A 19089-nucleotide genomic window follows, 5' to 3' on the forward strand; every position below is an offset into this window, starting at 1 on the left:
CAGTCTGTCCGTCAGCAGGTATCAGAACAAAAACAGTAAGAGATACCGGAAAGCGGTTCTTTGAAATCGATTCAGTGTCTCAAGAATAGGTTCCATCTCCGCTGTTAATCCTCTATGCAAACTGAAAGTAATAGAAAGCAACCATTTTCGGTTTCAATATTTGTCGCCATATAATAATAATAATAATTGTATAACAGATAGCGACAAGCTTTTTTGCTTTTGATTCAACATCTCAAGCGATCATACCACCACTTTCTATACATTGTACCGAAATCAAAGGTAATTGAAATTTACTAATGTTTTAAATACTGATTTCCATATAGCAAAAACGCTGAAAATATATACTGTATCGAGAAACTGTATTTTGCAATCGATTCTGTGTCCCGAAAATAGGTTCAATCTCCTCCATAAACGAACCAGAAGTGGTAGAAATAGACCATTTCCACTTTCAGCGTTGATCGCCATAGAACAAAACTGATAATAGATAGCGACAGGTTTTTTGCAATCGATTCATCGTCTTGAAGAGAACATACTATCACCACCTGCAACACACTATCAAAACGGAACTGGTTGAAATTCACTAATACTTGCAGTTTCAATACTAATTTCAATAGGTCAAAAACATTATAAGGGATAGCGAGTACTGGTTTTTGATACGAATTCAGCGTTCCGAGGAACAGGCTCTTCGATATTCCTTGATTGCAACTAGAATACTACTTTAAATTTCAGTATTGAATTCGCATATTTTGGAAGTGTGCCGTAGTTTCACACTGTGAAACAACTCAGATGTTCTTTTAAATTTATACTATATATTTTTCCTTTTATTTATTTATTTCATTTTTTGTAAAACCATTTTACGATACCTGGATTCCAATAAAATGATTTGCAAAACCCTTGAAAAACAAGTTCCAAGTTTTTTTTCTTTATTTTTGAAATTTAACTTATGTAGGAATGAAATATTAAAATAGTATTCTACAGCAATAATACAACTTCACAATTGCTGTTCAAATGTGAGTAGTTAAAGAACATAAAATTTACCACACATTCTTTGTTTTAATTATTAGTTGTATGTCATCATAGCAATGTTTCGTTCGGTAATTGTGACTATACAGTCAGTGCCGTAACTTAATTTTTTCTGGGGTGGCGGCAAGCATTAATACGCGTATTTGGGCCCCTAGAAAAAGTTGCTTTTCTAATTGGACCTCTTCTTTCCATCTTTCTTTTACTATTTATGCCCCCCCCCCCCCCGAGCCTGTGGGCCCTCCCGCACGGCAAGGTCTGCGGGGCCGTTAGACCCTTGGGCTGTTCCATACATGACAAATTATGGTGACAATATTGACAAATCTCAGAGCCATAGAAATAAATATTTCTAGGCCCCTAATAGTACACTTCGTTTTTATTTTATTCACCTTTTGTGTGCTGCTTTGTTTATGTAATGTAGTGAACCTGTTTGATGCTTCATTTATAATTTTATGTTCATATCGTACATGGAGTAAGAAAATTTTATCTTAAAGTGCCCCCTTCCCCCCCTGAACGACTCACACAAGTTATGGCCCTGTATACAGTGAAGTTGCACCTGTTTCATAGTCTTATCCTTTGGGAACGTGTATTTGAAATCAGAGAAGCAATAGTAATAACGAATATAAAATAAATTTTTAAAGAACTGATTTTTATTGCAATTCATTGAAAATCATTTATAAATTTATATATATATTAAAAGTTCTTCCTTCTCATAATTGAAATTAAATGCGCCAAGAAAGAAAGAAAAAAAAAGACAAATGAAATCTTTCAAATTTTTGTCTGGAATCTATAAACCGGTAGAGGGGAGGAGAAATTTACTTCCATCAACTCAAACGAATCTGATAGATATCAGTAACTCATTTTCATAACTTGCTCGTTATCACTATTTGAACTTCAACTAAATGGTTCAGCTTCGTTACTAAGTTCAAGAATTCTTCGCATAAAAGAAAGCCTACTAATCTTCAGAGATCATGATGCAGCCACTCTAATCGTAGTCAGTTTAAACTTAAACAAATTGCTTGTAATAATTGGTAGGTATGCAGTGATTTATATTCAACAACTAATCAATAACTGAGTCTAAAACAACCGACAAATAAATGGTAAGAATGTGTGTTGACATAAGCAGTCCTAAAATCCATCCAAGTTCATGATTTGCTGACATATATAATTAAGACTTATAAACCCATACCTGTTCTCTCCGTCTAGTTGTTGTATATATACCATATTCATGCTCAACGTAACGATTCGGCTGTTTATATTCCGCGTTTTATGTTCTTTAAAAAACGAGTGAATGGACAGAAAGACAGATGATGAAAGTTACATTTAAATGAACTTTATGGTCAATTAAAGAACATAAATCTACCCGTTATCATACTAAACACCTTAGGATTTGCATCTAAGAAGATATTGGCTATGATTTTTATTGAAGATCCTACCTCTTTGACATTTTCCGCGTAACGTAAAATTGAAAGATTCTTAGATTGAACTTAAATATTTGCAAGATTTTATAACCCGTTTTGATAGATAAAGGTACAGTCAGAAACAATATTAAGAATAGGTTGGAGGTATAAGAAATTCTAGTTCTTGACTGCACAAACAGTGTCAGTTTCTTTGATCAGTCAGTTCTCGGTTTTTTGCGATGGCCGTAGAAAGTAGTAGTCAGTAAGAACGGAACCTCAGTGTCATTCAATGCAAAGAGAATAGACATGCTGGTTATGTGATACTTGCTTAAAAACAGTTGTCCTATATATTTACTTAGCTGTATTGCACACAGTTTTATTATTATTATTATTATTATTATTATTATTATTATTATTATTATTATTATTATTATTATTATTATTATTATCTGGAAGTTTCATCTGAAGAAAAAGATCAAATGCTACTAATGTCAAGAGTAGATATGTTCCGATTTGGACACATTTTGTTTTCGATAACTCGTAATTCTGCTGAGAGTTGAGAATCGGAAAGGGAGTACTAGCAGTCAAGAAATGCGAAGAGTGTATGTAACTTTCTTTCGTTTCTTTTTTACGCTATACTGTTAGATTAGACAATAACGACATATACCAGGAGTGCCTTTCGTACATACATAAAGAAAAACCTCAAATGAAGATTCCTATTTAGGTTGGCCATATAGGGATTCTGTTGTATAGAAGGAACTAATGTGTATATTTTAAGTTAGAGTAAATTGCTTCAGCATCTATTTGTACGTTTCTGGTGTAAGGATTGTTACCGAGAATTTGGTTTCGAAACAACTGTTATATAGTATTTAACGTAACTTAATCGCTGATGGTCTTTTCATGTAGAGTACTTTTGTATCAGTGCTTGAGAGCGAATAAACAGTTCATAGTAAGACCACTACTGTAAATATCCAAGCAATGTCATGTCAGAAATTCGCTTTAAATTTGTGTAAATTGTAGGACAAAGCGTACTTTAATTTTGAAGACAACTGACAAACTCTTGATTCTTTAGATCGTGACTCAGTTTTAAGTGTTGGGAAGTGACAGAATACAGGTATAGTTTAAAAGGTGCATTTGATTAAAATAAATAAATACAAATTTCAAATTACAATAATTCGCATTTCGTTTGTGGGAGGAGTGCAGGTAGAGGCATATGAAGACGTGGATAGTTTGCTTGTTGATCGACTGATTGAGAGGTTAGCGTCTCTTTCAACTGCATTTTTTTTCAACTACGAGGTCATATGAAACGTGGATGTACAACTTAACATGGAATCCGAACATAAGCTCCCGTTGGGAATCGAACCTGGGTCTTCCGTGATGAAGACGCATATGCTAAACGTAAATAGTTAGCATTGCATAAATGAAAATTACATATTTTTTACGCATTTCTATTGAACATTTTATACATTGAAAAATTTCGATATTAAGACTAAAGGTGTTACGCCATCACCTCCCTTCACCCGTCCCATCTTTAATTTCTTCTTTGCTTCCCTTCAATACAACGATTTCCATCTCTGAAGTCTACACTAATTAAGAGAGATCTTATAGCTATAGTAAAATACTCTTCAGTAGTTGATGCAAAACTTTTACAAAAAATAATGCAAGTACTTGGTTATGCTCGAAGCTTCAAGAAATCTTGTTTTATGGCAAAGAAATGGAAGTAAAGTTCATTTTAATGTTGTCGCAAACGATCGTGTAAACATAGTCGTGAAGGATATTTTAAAACATTAAGCATCATATGCTTATTTTTATGCACTTTTACTTTACTACTGGGGGTCATGAACGTGTGTTATGCACACTTCCCGGATTATTCAATTTGTAAACGTAGCTAGCCCCGGAGTAAAAGGGCTGATTTTAATACTTATCGCTTCAAGTGTTAAAAATATACAAACAAAACTGAAATTTATGCTCCATGTATACCAGTATTCTAAAAAATAATTTACAATAAGATTTATTCTTTTGTAACCTGTTTTACCCAATATAGGACGTTTTTCATACATTCGCGTGTGATAGTTCTATCCTTTCTACAGTAAATCTGTCGTAATTTTACATCATGTTTGTATAGAGTATCAGTATACTTCTTTCATAGTCAAATATTGTGGTATAAGGCAACCTAAATGTATGTCGGGATCTTTTCGGTCCCATACCATTCTCCATTCATGGAATCCGACGCGGAAAGAACTCAATGCTTGCTGAACATTAGAATGGAAATTTTATTTTTTTAAATTTATTTTTTGTGTGGGGGGTAGGTTGGTGGGTGGTAAATATGTATTCAGTCAAAACCAACTCCTTGTGTACACATATGTGACCGACGGAGAAAAGTGGCTGCAGTTTAATCTCGAACTTCGCAGTAAGTTGTCAGGATTTAAATCCTTCCAATATCAATAATTTCGTGATTCGCTTTGTTTGATATTTTGTCTGTTCTGTTTGATACTTTCAGTTGTCAAGTCCTTTACCTGTCATTGAAAAGAAAGTGGAGCACAGTTATGAGGCTTCAGTTAGCCAGTTACATAAAACTGGAAGAAATCATACTTAATATGGTTGTGCAGACAGCAAAAGTTATATTCACTCAACCGTTGTAGAATAGCTATGACTTATGCTTTACGGTCACGATTTGTTTCACAAAATATCCGACATTTCAAAGTAGTTACTGCTTACGTACTCAGAATATGAATGAAATAGCATTAATGAATAACTTTCATATATTTTGCTTGTGTTTTTTTTTTCAGTAGTATTTTCAAAACAATTGAACAGATCAGTCACTGTCAGTCACGGACTGCGGCAAACTCAAATTTTTATTCCGACCATTACAAGGTATTCTCTAATGACAATTTACACGTAACTGTTAAAATGCTGGCTATAGTTTATTTTGTACCTGTATTTGAGTTTTTATAGAGAACTGTGTAAACACTATATGTGTGGCTTGGATCTAAAAGGACCAATGTCACTTTTCGGCAAAAATTAGCTATTCTTCAATTGTAACGCCTATAAATGGATGTTTTCTTGTGCAAGAAGAGCAAATGTCAACACGAAGTAGTTTAGAATATAACATTTGCCTTTCTTGCGCAAGAAAATATTCATTTATAGGCGTTAAAATTGACAAACATCTCTTTTTGCCAGAAAATGACATTAGCCTTTTTAGACCCAAGCCACAGATATATATTTGTTATATAGCTCATCACTATCTACTTCAAACTTTCCTTACAGACTTATATATGAAAGTTCGATTTAAGGTGTAAATCAGGTTTATTGTTCAAAAATGAAAAATCAGAAATGAAGCATGATTTCCAAACCAAAACTGTTTATTTCATAGACTACAGGATACGTACATGAATTAAAATTTCTTCAAGCAGACAGCATATGGGTCTTATTTTCCTGCCACGCGCAGCTTCTTGAAGTTGACAAAAAGGCGTTTTCCGTGTTTTGCAGCCACCTGCTTCGAAATACGGATCCAATTTCGCTTAAATTGCGTTATGTTCTCGCAAAGAAGCTTTTCAGCAACCATTTCTCTCTTCACCATAGCCCAGAACCGCTCAGTTGGTCTACACTGTGCGTTGACGTTGGGTTGTCAACTCGTGACACATATGAGATGTGATTGTTCTCCAAAAACTGCACTGTGATCTGAGCATAATGCGATGATGCCTTGTCCGGCCAAAATAAAATGGGCTGGGTAATGTTCAGACTATGTATCCATGGCAACAAAAAGTTTCGTAGACAATTGGATACATACATTTCACTGTTTAATGTTTTGTCGGTCACAAACGCTGGAGAAAGCCTCCCATCCTGTGTCAGTGCCTGCCATACCATCATTTTCTTTGGAAATTTGGATTTCGGTTTTATCATGGCTTCCAGAGGGGGGTTGGCACCGTGGTACAATAGACATATTCATTAGCATTCATCTCTGAAGCGTCCCATTCGACTTTTGTTTCATTATCGATGATGAAGAAACAGTTACCTCTCGAAGGTACGGCTTTCTTATACAATTTTGCACAATTTTTCTTTGCTTTCTCCAATTCATCTTCTCGTATTTTTGCCACTGTCTATCTTTTACGTGAGTGAATTCCGGCTGTTTTCCGATTTCTCATCACTGATGCTTGCGAAATGTTTAGTTTTAGAGCAGCTTTCGCGTTGACAGATTTGGTTATTTCACGAACACCTTTTTTTTTTTTTTTTTTTTTTTTCTTTTTTTTTTTTTTTTTCACCATCTTCTGGTTACATGCTGTGCGCTGGGACCCTGAATTTGTGTTATATCGAACTTCACCAGTGTCAAGAAATCGTTTAATAGCTCTGTTGATCCTTCTCTCACACACACACCTTGTTCTTTGAAATAAGACACTATCACCTGATGGTGACAATTCTGCTCCTGGAAAAACCTGGCAATCGAAATGTGTTGCTTTTCCATCTCTTTTGATTTAGGCATACTGCCCATGTGAACCGTACTGTCGCTATCAAACACTCATAGATCACTGCACGATTTGGGTGCAAGGCGCCTTCACTCCTTGCTCCTGTTCGCAGTTGTGCCAACTCAACGTTTGGGACAAGAAACCTGAATCACACCTTATGTTCTGATTACTTACGTTCTGTCTACAGTGTTCTATTATTATTATTTGCAATTTTATTCGTTCTACTTTTTTTCTTCAATTCTTATGTTAAATCAACAAATTTGTGAATAAAGTAATCGCGTTTATTGAATCAGAATACGACAAAGTACTTGCGAACTTTACTAAGAATGTATTCAGATACAGAAAACTTTACTAAAGAAGTGGGCTAAATACCTAAATACGAAAGCTGTGATTTCTTTGCGGAAATCATCATATAAGTCTGGGGTGTAAGTGCAACGAATCCACTTCTCGGTACTGGTGACCTCGTTCGTATCATTATAATATTGAATAAAATAGTTGTTGCGAAGTATAGATTACTCCTTTCTTGGTTTTCTCATATGAATCGTGTAGAGTAACATAAATCTCGAAAATAAGTTACCTACATGAAGGTTTTAATTTAAGAACCCGTACATATTTATATTCCTTGGTAGTGTGTTTCTGATTTATCGGGTTGGGGTGAATGGGAGAGAGGTGCTTTAGATGCGATATTAAACTTGGATCGAATACGAGAACAAGTAAATGTTATTTCTATGAAGTTTGGATAGCAAAATGAGTCTTAATGATTGAACAGAACATAATTCATCTGATTCACTTTTTATTATTTCGTTTATTTCCATATTTCTCATTCCTTGTTTCCTCATCTTTCGTTTCTTATGGTGTTTTACGAAGTTTCTTTTTTACTTTTTTTCTTTTTTTGTAAACCTACACAGTCTCATCAATAAAAATGCTATTTTTGTAAAATAATAAAGAGTTTTATTAGTTTTGAAAAATAAACTGTTCCTTGGATTCATGGATAGTGTTTTTCAAATGTGGTAATTCCGCACATTAAGAGGAGGTAATATCTCAGTTTCACAGAAATCTGGTCTTTTTATAACATCCAAACGTTGTTACGTATATTTTCAAAGAAGTAGACCGGATCCCGCAAATCGAAGTAGCATAATTTACTTAGATAGGAAAGAGATTAGCTGAAGTCAGTTGACACTGGAATAATCAACAACTAACATCAGAAGTGAGAAAAGTAATAAAAGGAAGGACCAGGCCGTCTGTACTTAAAGGTATTATTATTCATCTGGTGTAAGTAAGTAAAACTTCAGGGTTCGAACAGGATTCGAACCCGGGATCTCCCAGTTACGAAGCAAGAACGCATTTTCTCTTTGGTCAGTATGTTGTAAATTAGGTTATTTTAGCGGCCTTTCATGATAAGCTCACAAAAGTCTGTTGTTAGCTCTGAAATGTTTTATTACACTTTGATCCGACATTTGAGTTCCATCAGCGTCATTTTTGACTAACATTTAGTTACACGGGAATATTCAGAACTATGTACGAAGACAAGAAGAGTAACATAACATTCATACGTTAGTTTTTTGTGTATTTATTTTTTTCAAATCTGGTTACATTGTGTAACTAGGGAAAATCGCTGCAACCCACTTGTGAAGAATTTTCAGAGAGATTTCTCACGTTGTCGTGCGTGAAGCGGCTTTCCGACTACTGTCCACTATTGATTTGTATCAGTCCGAACTTAGCCATCACGTATTGCGAAGTTCAGCGAAAGAAGGAAATTCCAAGATACGAGCTCGTATCCCCCTAATCTAACGTACAATTTCATGTACATTCCTGTAGTTACAAAGGAAGAAAAGCTGCTAATGTTTTTTTTTTTTTTTTTTTTTAATTGGTGGAAGTGTTTGAATATAAATTTTTATGAGTGCAATTAATAAAACTGATCATAGAAAATAATGTTGCTGCGTTTGGAAATTGCAAGAAATATAATTGTTTTAAGTGAACTCCGTGGCTAAACGACTAGCGTACGCGCCTTTTGCGTGCGAGACCCGGGTTCGATTCCCGGCGGGAGCTCATGTGGTTCGGATTCCACGTTAATCAGTAGGTCCCGTCTCATATAACCTCGATGCTGAAAGGGTCGCTAAACTCAAAATCAACTCAACATGTAGTCAATGATTGAATGATTTGGAACTGTAATCAGAAATTTGGAAGTCAAAATCGCTGGTTTTAGGTCAAATCGCAACACGAGTTACAAGTGTAGGAGAGAGTTGTTTAAGTGAACAATTGACCCCTTGATATGTATAATGTTCTCGAAAAGAAATGCAGCTCATTTTTTCAGGAGATTGGTAAAACGGAAGCATTGTCTGTAGTTCATGAACTCTGCTTAGATCATGTGTTTCACAGGAATTGAAATATATTTCTTCCGTTACGAAATTTGTAAGTTTAAGTACTTGACTTCATCTTAGGATGCTGATATTACAGAATAAGCTTATTACCAGAGATGTATGTCTATAATATTGTTGCATACGACTTGTGGGATTTTTCGACAAGTGAAATACGTTGGTTTATTTATTAAACGGAGAAAAATGTTTATTCCAAATATTTTTCGTCGTTATCTAAAACCGTCGTCCATCTTTTAGGTAAATCACGAATTCCTCGCTGGAAGAATTCCTTATCTTTTGAGGCAGTTCATCCATCATTTTACTTCGTAAAAATTGAAGCACTTTTCCGAAAGTCAATATTACATGGAACGAAACAAATGGTAGTCGGAAGTGATTATATCTCGTGAATACGCCTGGTGGGATGAAACATCCCAGCCCATTGCTTCCAACATTTCCCGGAGAGGCTTAGCAAAATGTGGTCGAGCATCGTCGTGAAAGAACATGACTCACCCATGTTTATTGTCCCATTCTGTACGATTTTCCTTCAAACCTTGGTTTAAACCGAGTAGTTTTGTTGGTAGTAGTCTGCAGTAACTGTTTGATCAGGTTTCAACAGCTCGAAGTACAATGCATCTCCTAACCCCACCAGATGCAGAGTAGAGCTTTCCTTCCATGGATGTTGCATTTTGCTTGAGATGTTGGTGGCATTCCTGGAGCAGCCCACGATTGTCAAAATACACAGTAAATCCACTTTTCATCGCCAGTACTTACTTTTTTGCCTGCAATAAAAGTTTCGCAAGTTGTTTATCGTTTTTCCATGTCTCTTTCCGTTAATTCGTATGGGGCACATTTTCCTTCCTTTTAGATCTTTCCCAAGGCGTGTAGACGTCTGACAACAGTTGCTTGGTTAACTTGTAATGCTTGTACGAACTGTTTTTGCATTTAAGATGAATCTTCATTCAAGACTTCAATTTCTTCAAAGGTTTTAGATGTGCTTTGCCCTCAACATTGAAATCACCATCTGCGTATCGTGTAACCTATCGTTCACACATGCTGATTGATGGGACATGTTGGTTTTAAGCTTTCACAAGTATACAATGGGCTTCTGCTCATTCACACCAAGCAAATACTTGGATAATACCTAACATAATGGTTCCAAGCTGTTTCCTTCCTCTCTCTCCAGTTCTTTAGATAGTGTTGATAGCCGATAAACGTTAACTCAATACGTGACAGGCTAATATAGCCGTAAGTGCCGAATACCCAAAAATCGATTTCCTAACTCCACATATATTAAAACTCAGTTCTTCAATTATTGCTTAGCTGCTGGGAGATGTCTGTGAAAGAACAGTTGGATTGAGGATCCTGAGGGAAATTAACATCAGAAAATTGTACAATTACTGATGTTACTTCCTTCAAAAGCCACTACTGAACAGTTAAAAAAAAGAAAGAAAAACTTAGAAAAAAACTTGTAATGAAATTAAGTAAGTTTCTTATTAAAACTGAAAAATGTTCAACGCCGTAACTACCCAGTTCGATTGTACTTACGTATATTTACGTGTAACTTGAACGAATGCATGTATCTTCTCGAAGATTTTTTTTTTTTTAATGCATGTCCCATGCTTATGCTTAGGCTAAAAGAGGCGGATAATTAATGAAAATGAATGGTTATTAAATTATTATTATTATTATTTTTTGTACTCTCCCACTGTGAATGAACCTAGGATCATGCACCAAAGGCACACGCGCTAGCCACTAGACCAGCAGGAAGGTCTCGATTTTTTTCTTGCAAATGGTTTTGTGTAGTGATTAGAACTTCATTTGTATATAAATATAACCGTATAGAAAATAATACTTCAATGTGTAAACCTATATCATCTTGGATTGGAATATCCAACTGCCAGCTACCCTGACCAGGAACTTTCAACTTTATGCTAGCGAATTTTGGGGTGGTAAATTAAAATGCATATGCTTCGTGAAATTCCCTCCTTTTCCTATTACCATTTTCAGTATAAAATTTCTTTCCTACTATATGAAATTTAACAGCGCTTTTTTTTTTTTTTTTTTATTTTCATGAACAGGTAGTCTTGTTCTCTCTCCTTTCGTGTAATAGATTCGAGTTTAGCCCGTAATTGGAGTAGTATGGTATGAATTCCATATTAACGTTCCATGCAAAATAAACTATTTAAAAAAAAAATACCTATATATATATATATATATATATATATATATATATATATATATATATATATATATATATATATATATATATATATATATATATAAATATCAGTTGATGTTCACAGTAATGCAGGCAAAAGTTTCGAAGTGTTAAATGTAATGTCCTGAAAGTACTGGTATACTTTCCCTGCATTACAATCCAATAAGGACTGCACCTAGCAGCTTTTATTTGGGTAATATGTAGTCACCACAGCCATTTCCATTGTCGGTAATTTCGACTTTCGAGACAAGATTTCGCCTAATTTTTGTAGCTTCCAGTTGTGATTAATCGAAACCAACTTTGAAAGTATCTGTTGCGTGAACAGTCTGGGATTACCCGCGATAAACAGTAAACTCCTTAATTTCAGGGCACACTGCAATCCACCTCTCGTTTCAAATTCTTCCTAACAAGGAGCTATGGGTTTACCTCTGATATAGTCTAGGTAAATGTTCAGTGAGCCAGGCACTCTGAATTGTTGGTGACAAAATGTGGCTTCCTATCACGAAGCAAACTGGTGGTTCGTACAAGGAGCGAGCAGACTATACATCTGGATTCAATCTTACAATAGAGTCTTTAGCTATTATGTTTATTTTCAACGGAAAAGAACATTAAATGTAAATCAATATTAAACATGTTTCGAAGTCACTGTGTAGTCCAAGTACTTGAAAGGGTGACCACTATGAATAATAAATGGTGTCCACATTGTGGTGATCAATCACATGAAAACGAAGGGGAAATACTTGAAAGAGTGCATTCTTATCCAAAGCAGTAACAAGGGTGATGGGACTCGCGATATGCTAAGTATCTGCTTATTTCAAATTTCCGGCTAGCCAGTTTAAGATGATTATAATCGCATCTGATTTTATTTCTGTTACATGTTCTGAAATATAACGAACATTTTGTAGGGCAACAGGAAGATGGTAGTCTTGGTTTTCTGATATCCATGTATTGACATATGATGATGATATTTGTTCATGTAAGTGTATTAATTCCATATTTTCTTCCGTTACAGTTGTGTTGATTGGAGACTCCGGAGTTGGCAAGAGTAATCTTCTATCACGGTTTACTAGAAATGAATTTAATCTAGAATCAAAATCTACTATAGGAGTTGAGTTTGCAACAAGAAGCATACAGGTATAGAAAACAATACATATTTTTATATAAGGTTACAGAATATGAAGATTGATCGCTCGATCGTTCAGTTTAATGTAAATATATCGTAGAAATGAGCACAGGAGTCTTTGTTTTCAGTGACAGGAGGTTTATCCATAATTCACATAATACAACAGGTTTCAAACTGTGCGCGATCAGGGCGTAGCATGAGTCATGGAGGTTAGTATGTGATTAGACTTAAATAGTTAAGAAGAAAAAGCATTCATATATAATTTTAATAGTCACTCATTTTAGAACACCTAGTAGGAATTCACGGATGTAGTTGAAAGTTGGTATACAAGAATGTAATGGTAGGTGATAGTAATCGCAGTATGGTACGTGTGGGTATACCGAACATGCAGTACTAGATAACAGTGTAACTACATCGAACAGCCACACAAGCAACTGTTCAGCAAGGTAAAGCCGGTCGTGTACAGATCATGCGTACTCATGTTCCCTGTAGTTTTTAGGTAGCTGGGCATTGCGTTCGGGCGCGGTCTCCCCAGGTCCCACATTTGCTGAATGGGGCGTAAATCCGGAAACCTAGCAAGTCAGATACTTGACATTGTACCGAGTAGAGCACGCTGAGATGTCCCGGTGGTATTGAGACGCGAGTTATCCTGTTGGAAGATGGAGTTCATTAAAGTATTTAGATAAGATCGGAGAACACGATTGACGTCAGGTGTATGACGCAGTAGTCATAATAAATACCAGAGGAGAGCAGGATTTGTTATCTGTTCTCTATTCCCAATATCAGTACAAGGTATGGGTCCTGTATGGCGAGTGTGAAGACACGCTAGATTTTGGCATCTATGAATACGAAAGCCATCATTACGTTCGAGACAGAAATTATTCTCATCGCTCTTCATTCGCCTCGCAAGTGTTGTCTCATAATTGAAGATGTTCTTAGCAATAATCATGTGAGAATAACTCGGGAAGGCAGACCTGCGTCTAACAATCAGCTCAGTGTTTGTATGCACACATAATGGGGCTATGATGCATTGGCGGTTGTGTTCCTGTTAGTGTAGATGGCTTTTTTTTAGGCTCTCCTATATTGCTTCGCAAGAATACTTGATGGAAACGATAGCTGTGGAAACTGCTTCTCATCTTGTATACCATCGGTTAAGCACATTCGTCCCAAGCAAGTGACAGTTCTGAGGAATGAACATGTAGTCTCTCGCACCCTCCTTTACGGCCACGCTCGGTCACTTAATTGTAAAGGGTTTACTAATAAGAACATAAAGTTTTTACTACAAGTAATTACGAAATTTTATTACTATTGTTGTTGTGATAAGGAATCAGTGACATTAAAGATATTGTTGTTCAAATGTCTTCCTCTACTTCGGTGGGTGAAATACTACTGCTTTTATACTCATTGCGCGATAAATTCGTTGTGGTGCGTTCAGTGTTCTTTCACGAATTATTCGTATCTTATCCTCATAAACGTGAGATCCCCATAGAAAGTAATCGAGATGGAAAAGACCACGTAATTAATTATTACTCTTACATAAACGATATTGTAAAAGCAATAAAGAATTTGGTATAATTAACAGGACCATTAACAACTATCAAGTTTTAATAAAGGTTTATTTACAACTAAAATTTGTTCCCTAATTAGACTTTAGTTTCATTCATTTTTACATTACAGTTTATTTTATTTTTAATTCACGTTACTAAGATTTAGTAACGGAAGTTTTTTTGTTAGCTCATAGTGGAATCTAGTAATATTGATAAATGAGCATATTTACATCAATTTGTTACTGTAAAGTTCAATTGAAAAAATAAAAGGTTCTAACTTACTTCATAGTAGTTATTGTGAATACGAAGTAAGTTTTTGCTATTAACTAATTAATTCTTGTTTAATGTGAAGACAGCTGTTATAGTATGTATCAGCAAGCCGTATTCTATATCGTTCTTAAAGATTCGAAAAGAACAGTGAACTAGATTAAGTTTGTATGTGTATGTGCGAAGTATTTTCTCAAAACACGAAACCTGCCAGTCTGTTGTTATTAAAGAATATTGTAGCTCCATGCAAAAGCGCCCATCTGTAGCACAAGAGATCTCTGGTTCGATTTCAAGCCATGAAAATTAGTGGTGGACGTTATGTCCTTGTGTTTCTATTTCCGAGGTTTCCTCGTATAATCACATTTCATCAATTATTTTAAAGTTATTCACTTTCAAATTATCAGTGTCCTTTAGCCTACATGGGATACTTGTGGAACATAGAACTAAAAGATCTTATTTCTTTCTTTTGATTAGCACACATCAATACCTTGCAACAATGACACATAAGTACTTTAAAAGCACTGATGAATGAAAGAAAATTACATTGCAATAAGAAAAAACATTCACAAAACATGGTCTAATAGCAGTCACAGTCACTAATCTTTATCAGTCGCTTAAGGTGGACCTACCTTGTAAATTCGAAACAAATTGATAAAATACGCTGAAAAGAGAGGAAAGTAATTTGACATATTCCACAATATCACCAGATTTGCAGTGTGGCCAATTGGATATGAAGTTGCATTTTTAAAAATTACCTTACGTCCGGTTACATATTTCAAATGTACATGTTAATAATTTACAATACCATATTCATTGTTGCGAACTAAGGATGCTACAGTATCACAAACATTGCAATTTTGGAGGACTCCATACCAATAATAACGCATCTGAGATGATAGGACGACGCACATCCAAAATAACTTAGTGTTGAATATTATGACCATAATATAAGGCATTTTGAATAAATAGGAATAATTACAAGAAATTAAAAATTTGATTTTTTTTTTTTTTAAAAAACTTCCTTTCGAAAAAATACTTACATAAGTTACAAAACAGTCATAATGCGGTTTACAGGTATTAAACTCTTTCGAAGATACGATGAATATTGTTACAGTTTTAAACACTGCTCAAGATGATAACAAAAAGTGATAGTGTTTGCTAGTTGTGATTACAACAGATTCATACGGTACATAATTTAAATAGTGTAGCAAACATTCATAATGGCCAGGATGGTATAGCGGTAGTGCTAATTTGCTTTTAGCATAATGTTGGTATGAAGTGCTTCTTTATGTATATTGTGGAAGCTAAACGATTAAAGAGCATTTTTATATTCCTTGCCATTGATTTTTTTTTTTTTTTTGTTTTTTTTTTGTTTTACGTTCCACGATTATGCCGGCTAGGCTAAAGGAGACGGTCAGTGATTATCTGATAATGTAAGAATTGTAATTGTACATATTCACAAGTATTATCTAATGTGCTAGTTGGGAAATTGTTTGAAAAGCCTGCCAAAACATTTTTACTTAGTTTAGCATTAATTGTGTTAAGTAACAATCCTAATTGACCTATGAAAATTTTTGTTTTCCTTTGTAGTTTCCTATAGAAAAATCTAATACCATAATGTTTGTATGATTGTAAAACAGCTTTCCAACTTGGATGTCACGTAGTTGTATGAAAAGTGTCGCAAAATTATATCAGAATATGAAGAACATGTGATAAAATAATAGAATTTCCTTATTTTCATTCAGAACATTAACTGCGCGGTTGAGATGCTGGTTTCTACAATTTGTGCGAGTAACACTCAATGATAGCACTAGATGTCTTTATTCTTAATGTTGTAAGGACTGTATAATGAGAGTACCAAAAAATGGCTTTGGGTTTCACATGATGTCACGTTGAAGGATGTCCTATACCGGAGAGTTTGACGTATGGAGAGAAAACCGTAAATAATTGAAGTATAAAATTGTGTGTACTATTAGGATATCGCCATAAGGAACTGTTTGGAAAGCACTGGTGTAAAGTATTGGGGTTCCTTTTGTTATCCGTGTAGGAAAATTATTAGTGAACAGGTACGTCGTAGAACTAGGAACAACTGCTGTAGAACAGATCTCTGAGGGACATATTTGTTATCTAAGTTAGTGATTTTCTTTTGGCTCTTGGTGAATTGTAATAACTATTTTTTTCTCTTCTTCTCTAGGTTGATGGAAAAACTATAAAAGCCCAAATATGGGACACAGCTGGACAAGAACGTTACAGAGCAATTACTTCAGCGTAAGTGTAAATCAGCAAAATGTTTTATAGCTATCAGGAAAAACTGAAAATGTTGAATTAATATATTAAATTTCTATTCTTTCGAGTATATTCACTTACTTCATAATGAATATTGTAGTGTTATATTAACGATGGTGCTATTTAGACTTACTATCTTTTTTTTTTTTTTCTTTCTTCAAATAAGCCAATCTTGAAATTAAGATAGTCTTTAAATTGTGTTAAAATCCATTCAGACATTAATTTTCAAATTGAGAAGGTAGCATTTCTTGCAAGGAATTATGCAAGAATTTTATTAATTAGGGAAAACGTGGATTAGGCAGAAATTGTCTTACTGCGAATTTTCATTTACTGGGTTGTGAATATTAAATGTAAATTTCCATGTGGACCCAATGTAAAATTTCCAATTGATGGTTGTGTAAAAAACATTTTAATGCTCCTATCATTCTAAATCACAGAACATCTTGTACTGTGCGTTGCACTTCAATGGTGCAATGATTTTTATTATGATGCAATGTTATAACGATTGCAGACTTTAGGCGCAAGTGGTTTTATTTCTTTGGCCCATTTGGAAGTAATTCTTATTGAAGTTGGGTTCGTCAGAAGACGTCGATGTTGTTCAGGGAACTATTGACGTGATTTAACTGAATAATTTGTTACTACTATCAACAAAATTGACAGTTCCAGGAACAGTTGGGGGAGCAGATCAGTGATCTTCCCTTTTACAACCTACCTTCAGTGAATATTTTACCATTTAATTTATGACATCTTTATGAATATTTTACTTACTATTACTACTTCAAACTTTGCCGGTCGTTACAAATAGCCAAAAGTTCTTTTTTGTGTACTCTGATGAAACAATTTTTTAGAAAGCTTAAAAATTAAAACAGTTTATCCAGTGTGTTTTTATTCATAATGACATGAGAAGATCGTACCTTTTATTGGTTACATTGGGTTGTCGGAAAAGCCATCACTTAAAAAAAAAAAAAAAAAAAAAAAAAAAGCATCATTACCTACATAAAGAACAAAATATGAGTCAGGGGTGTCACCCGTTTTGTTCAATAACCTGTTATCATCTTTCAAGAAGCTTCATAATTTCTCATTTATAGATTTTTTTGTTACTTTGTTTTTAAGGAAAAAAAAACTGATCACGCTGCCGATTTACAGCTGTAAATTTAACATTTTGCCACTTAAAAAGTATTCTAAAGAACGGAACAAGCGAATCTGACGGCGCCAAGATGAGGCGAGTACGGCAACACCCCATCCAAGCTCTAATGATTTTTGACCGAGTGATCGAACTCTAATGTATGTATACTTGGTCATGATGAAACAAAACTCCTTTAGGATTAACGAACTTTGGACGTTTGTGTGTGACGAATTCGTTCAAACTGTCCAATTGCCGCCAGTACACATTCGGTAGGAGCTTGAAACACACAAGAATTTTAAAATTCTACCACACTGAAAGCATTAACCTACTTTCTAATGAATGTCTGCTTTCGATGTTTGAGGCGAATCATCACGTCGAGACCAATGGAGTTGGCGCACCACATTGTTGTATACAGTCCACTTGTCATCACGTTATCAGTCGCGTCTAGAAAGGATCGTTTTCCTAATGTTTAATGAGCATATCGCTTATGTTTATACGTGCCGTCAAAAGAACTTCTTTGAACTCATAATCTAAACATCTAGCTTTCTTGCTTACCCCAGCTTCTTCAGGTGGTCCTGAACGCTTGAGTGATTGATGTTCAAGTTTTCTGCAATCTCTCGTATCGTGTAACGTGGATTAGACTCGATCAGTTCCCTTATTTTGTCGCAGGCTTGATTGATTTAAATCACGATTGAGGTCAAATGATATTTTTAAAAATGAATTTATGACTTGAATCAATATATTTACTTAAAACCGAAAGAAAATGCAATATTTCTGACCATTGTGAGACCTAATCGAATGTAAGTCTAAAACTCATATCTTAATTCGTATAATGATAGGATTTTAATAATGCAAGTATATATAGTTCTTTTAAGATTACAGTTATGGGCCAAGAATTTTGACAATACTGATTTAATCATTTCATATTGTATAGGAGACGTTAGGAATTTGAATCCATTTAACATTAGTCACAGTTTTTAGTTCAGAATTGTGCATATGATGGTAATACATATCACAGCCTTAACTGGAGTGTTTACATATAACGGGTGAACCATTTGAAATTAATTTTTAAACATAGTACTACCTTAAACTGGGTTTTTATCATGTCATTTTGAATAAAATGCGTATCTGACGAAGATCAAAGTTTATGCCAAAAATACTGTCTCAGGAGCTTTTCAAGTTAGGAAAATGGAACTTGGTATATGAACTTCTCATTAAAAATGATTGAACACGTGTTCCAGTGTTCAAACCTATGTTGTCTGACCATTTGATATGAATTTTT

The 19089-nt window shown here is 34.7% G+C and overlaps 1 protein-coding gene across 2 annotated transcripts in view; it reads left to right on the plus strand.

Moving 5' to 3' along the window:
• Rab11 (RAS oncogene family member Rab11) overlaps positions 1-19089 on the plus strand; it is a 58468-nt gene that overhangs the window by 14757 nt on the left and 24622 nt on the right. For both annotated transcript variants that reach the window (XM_081748757.1, XM_081748756.1), the window contains exons 2-3: positions 12471-12592; positions 16590-16663. In XM_081748757.1, the coding sequence (XP_081604883.1) occupies positions 12471-12592; positions 16590-16663 (196 nt within the window). The remainder of the gene's footprint in view (positions 1-12470; positions 12593-16589; positions 16664-19089) is intronic.

This window comes from Thermobia domestica, chromosome 2 (assembly GCF_964235325.1).
Source record: "Thermobia domestica chromosome 2, izTheDome1.hap1.1, whole genome shotgun sequence".
NCBI lineage: Eukaryota > Metazoa > Arthropoda > Insecta > Zygentoma > Lepismatidae > Thermobia > Thermobia domestica.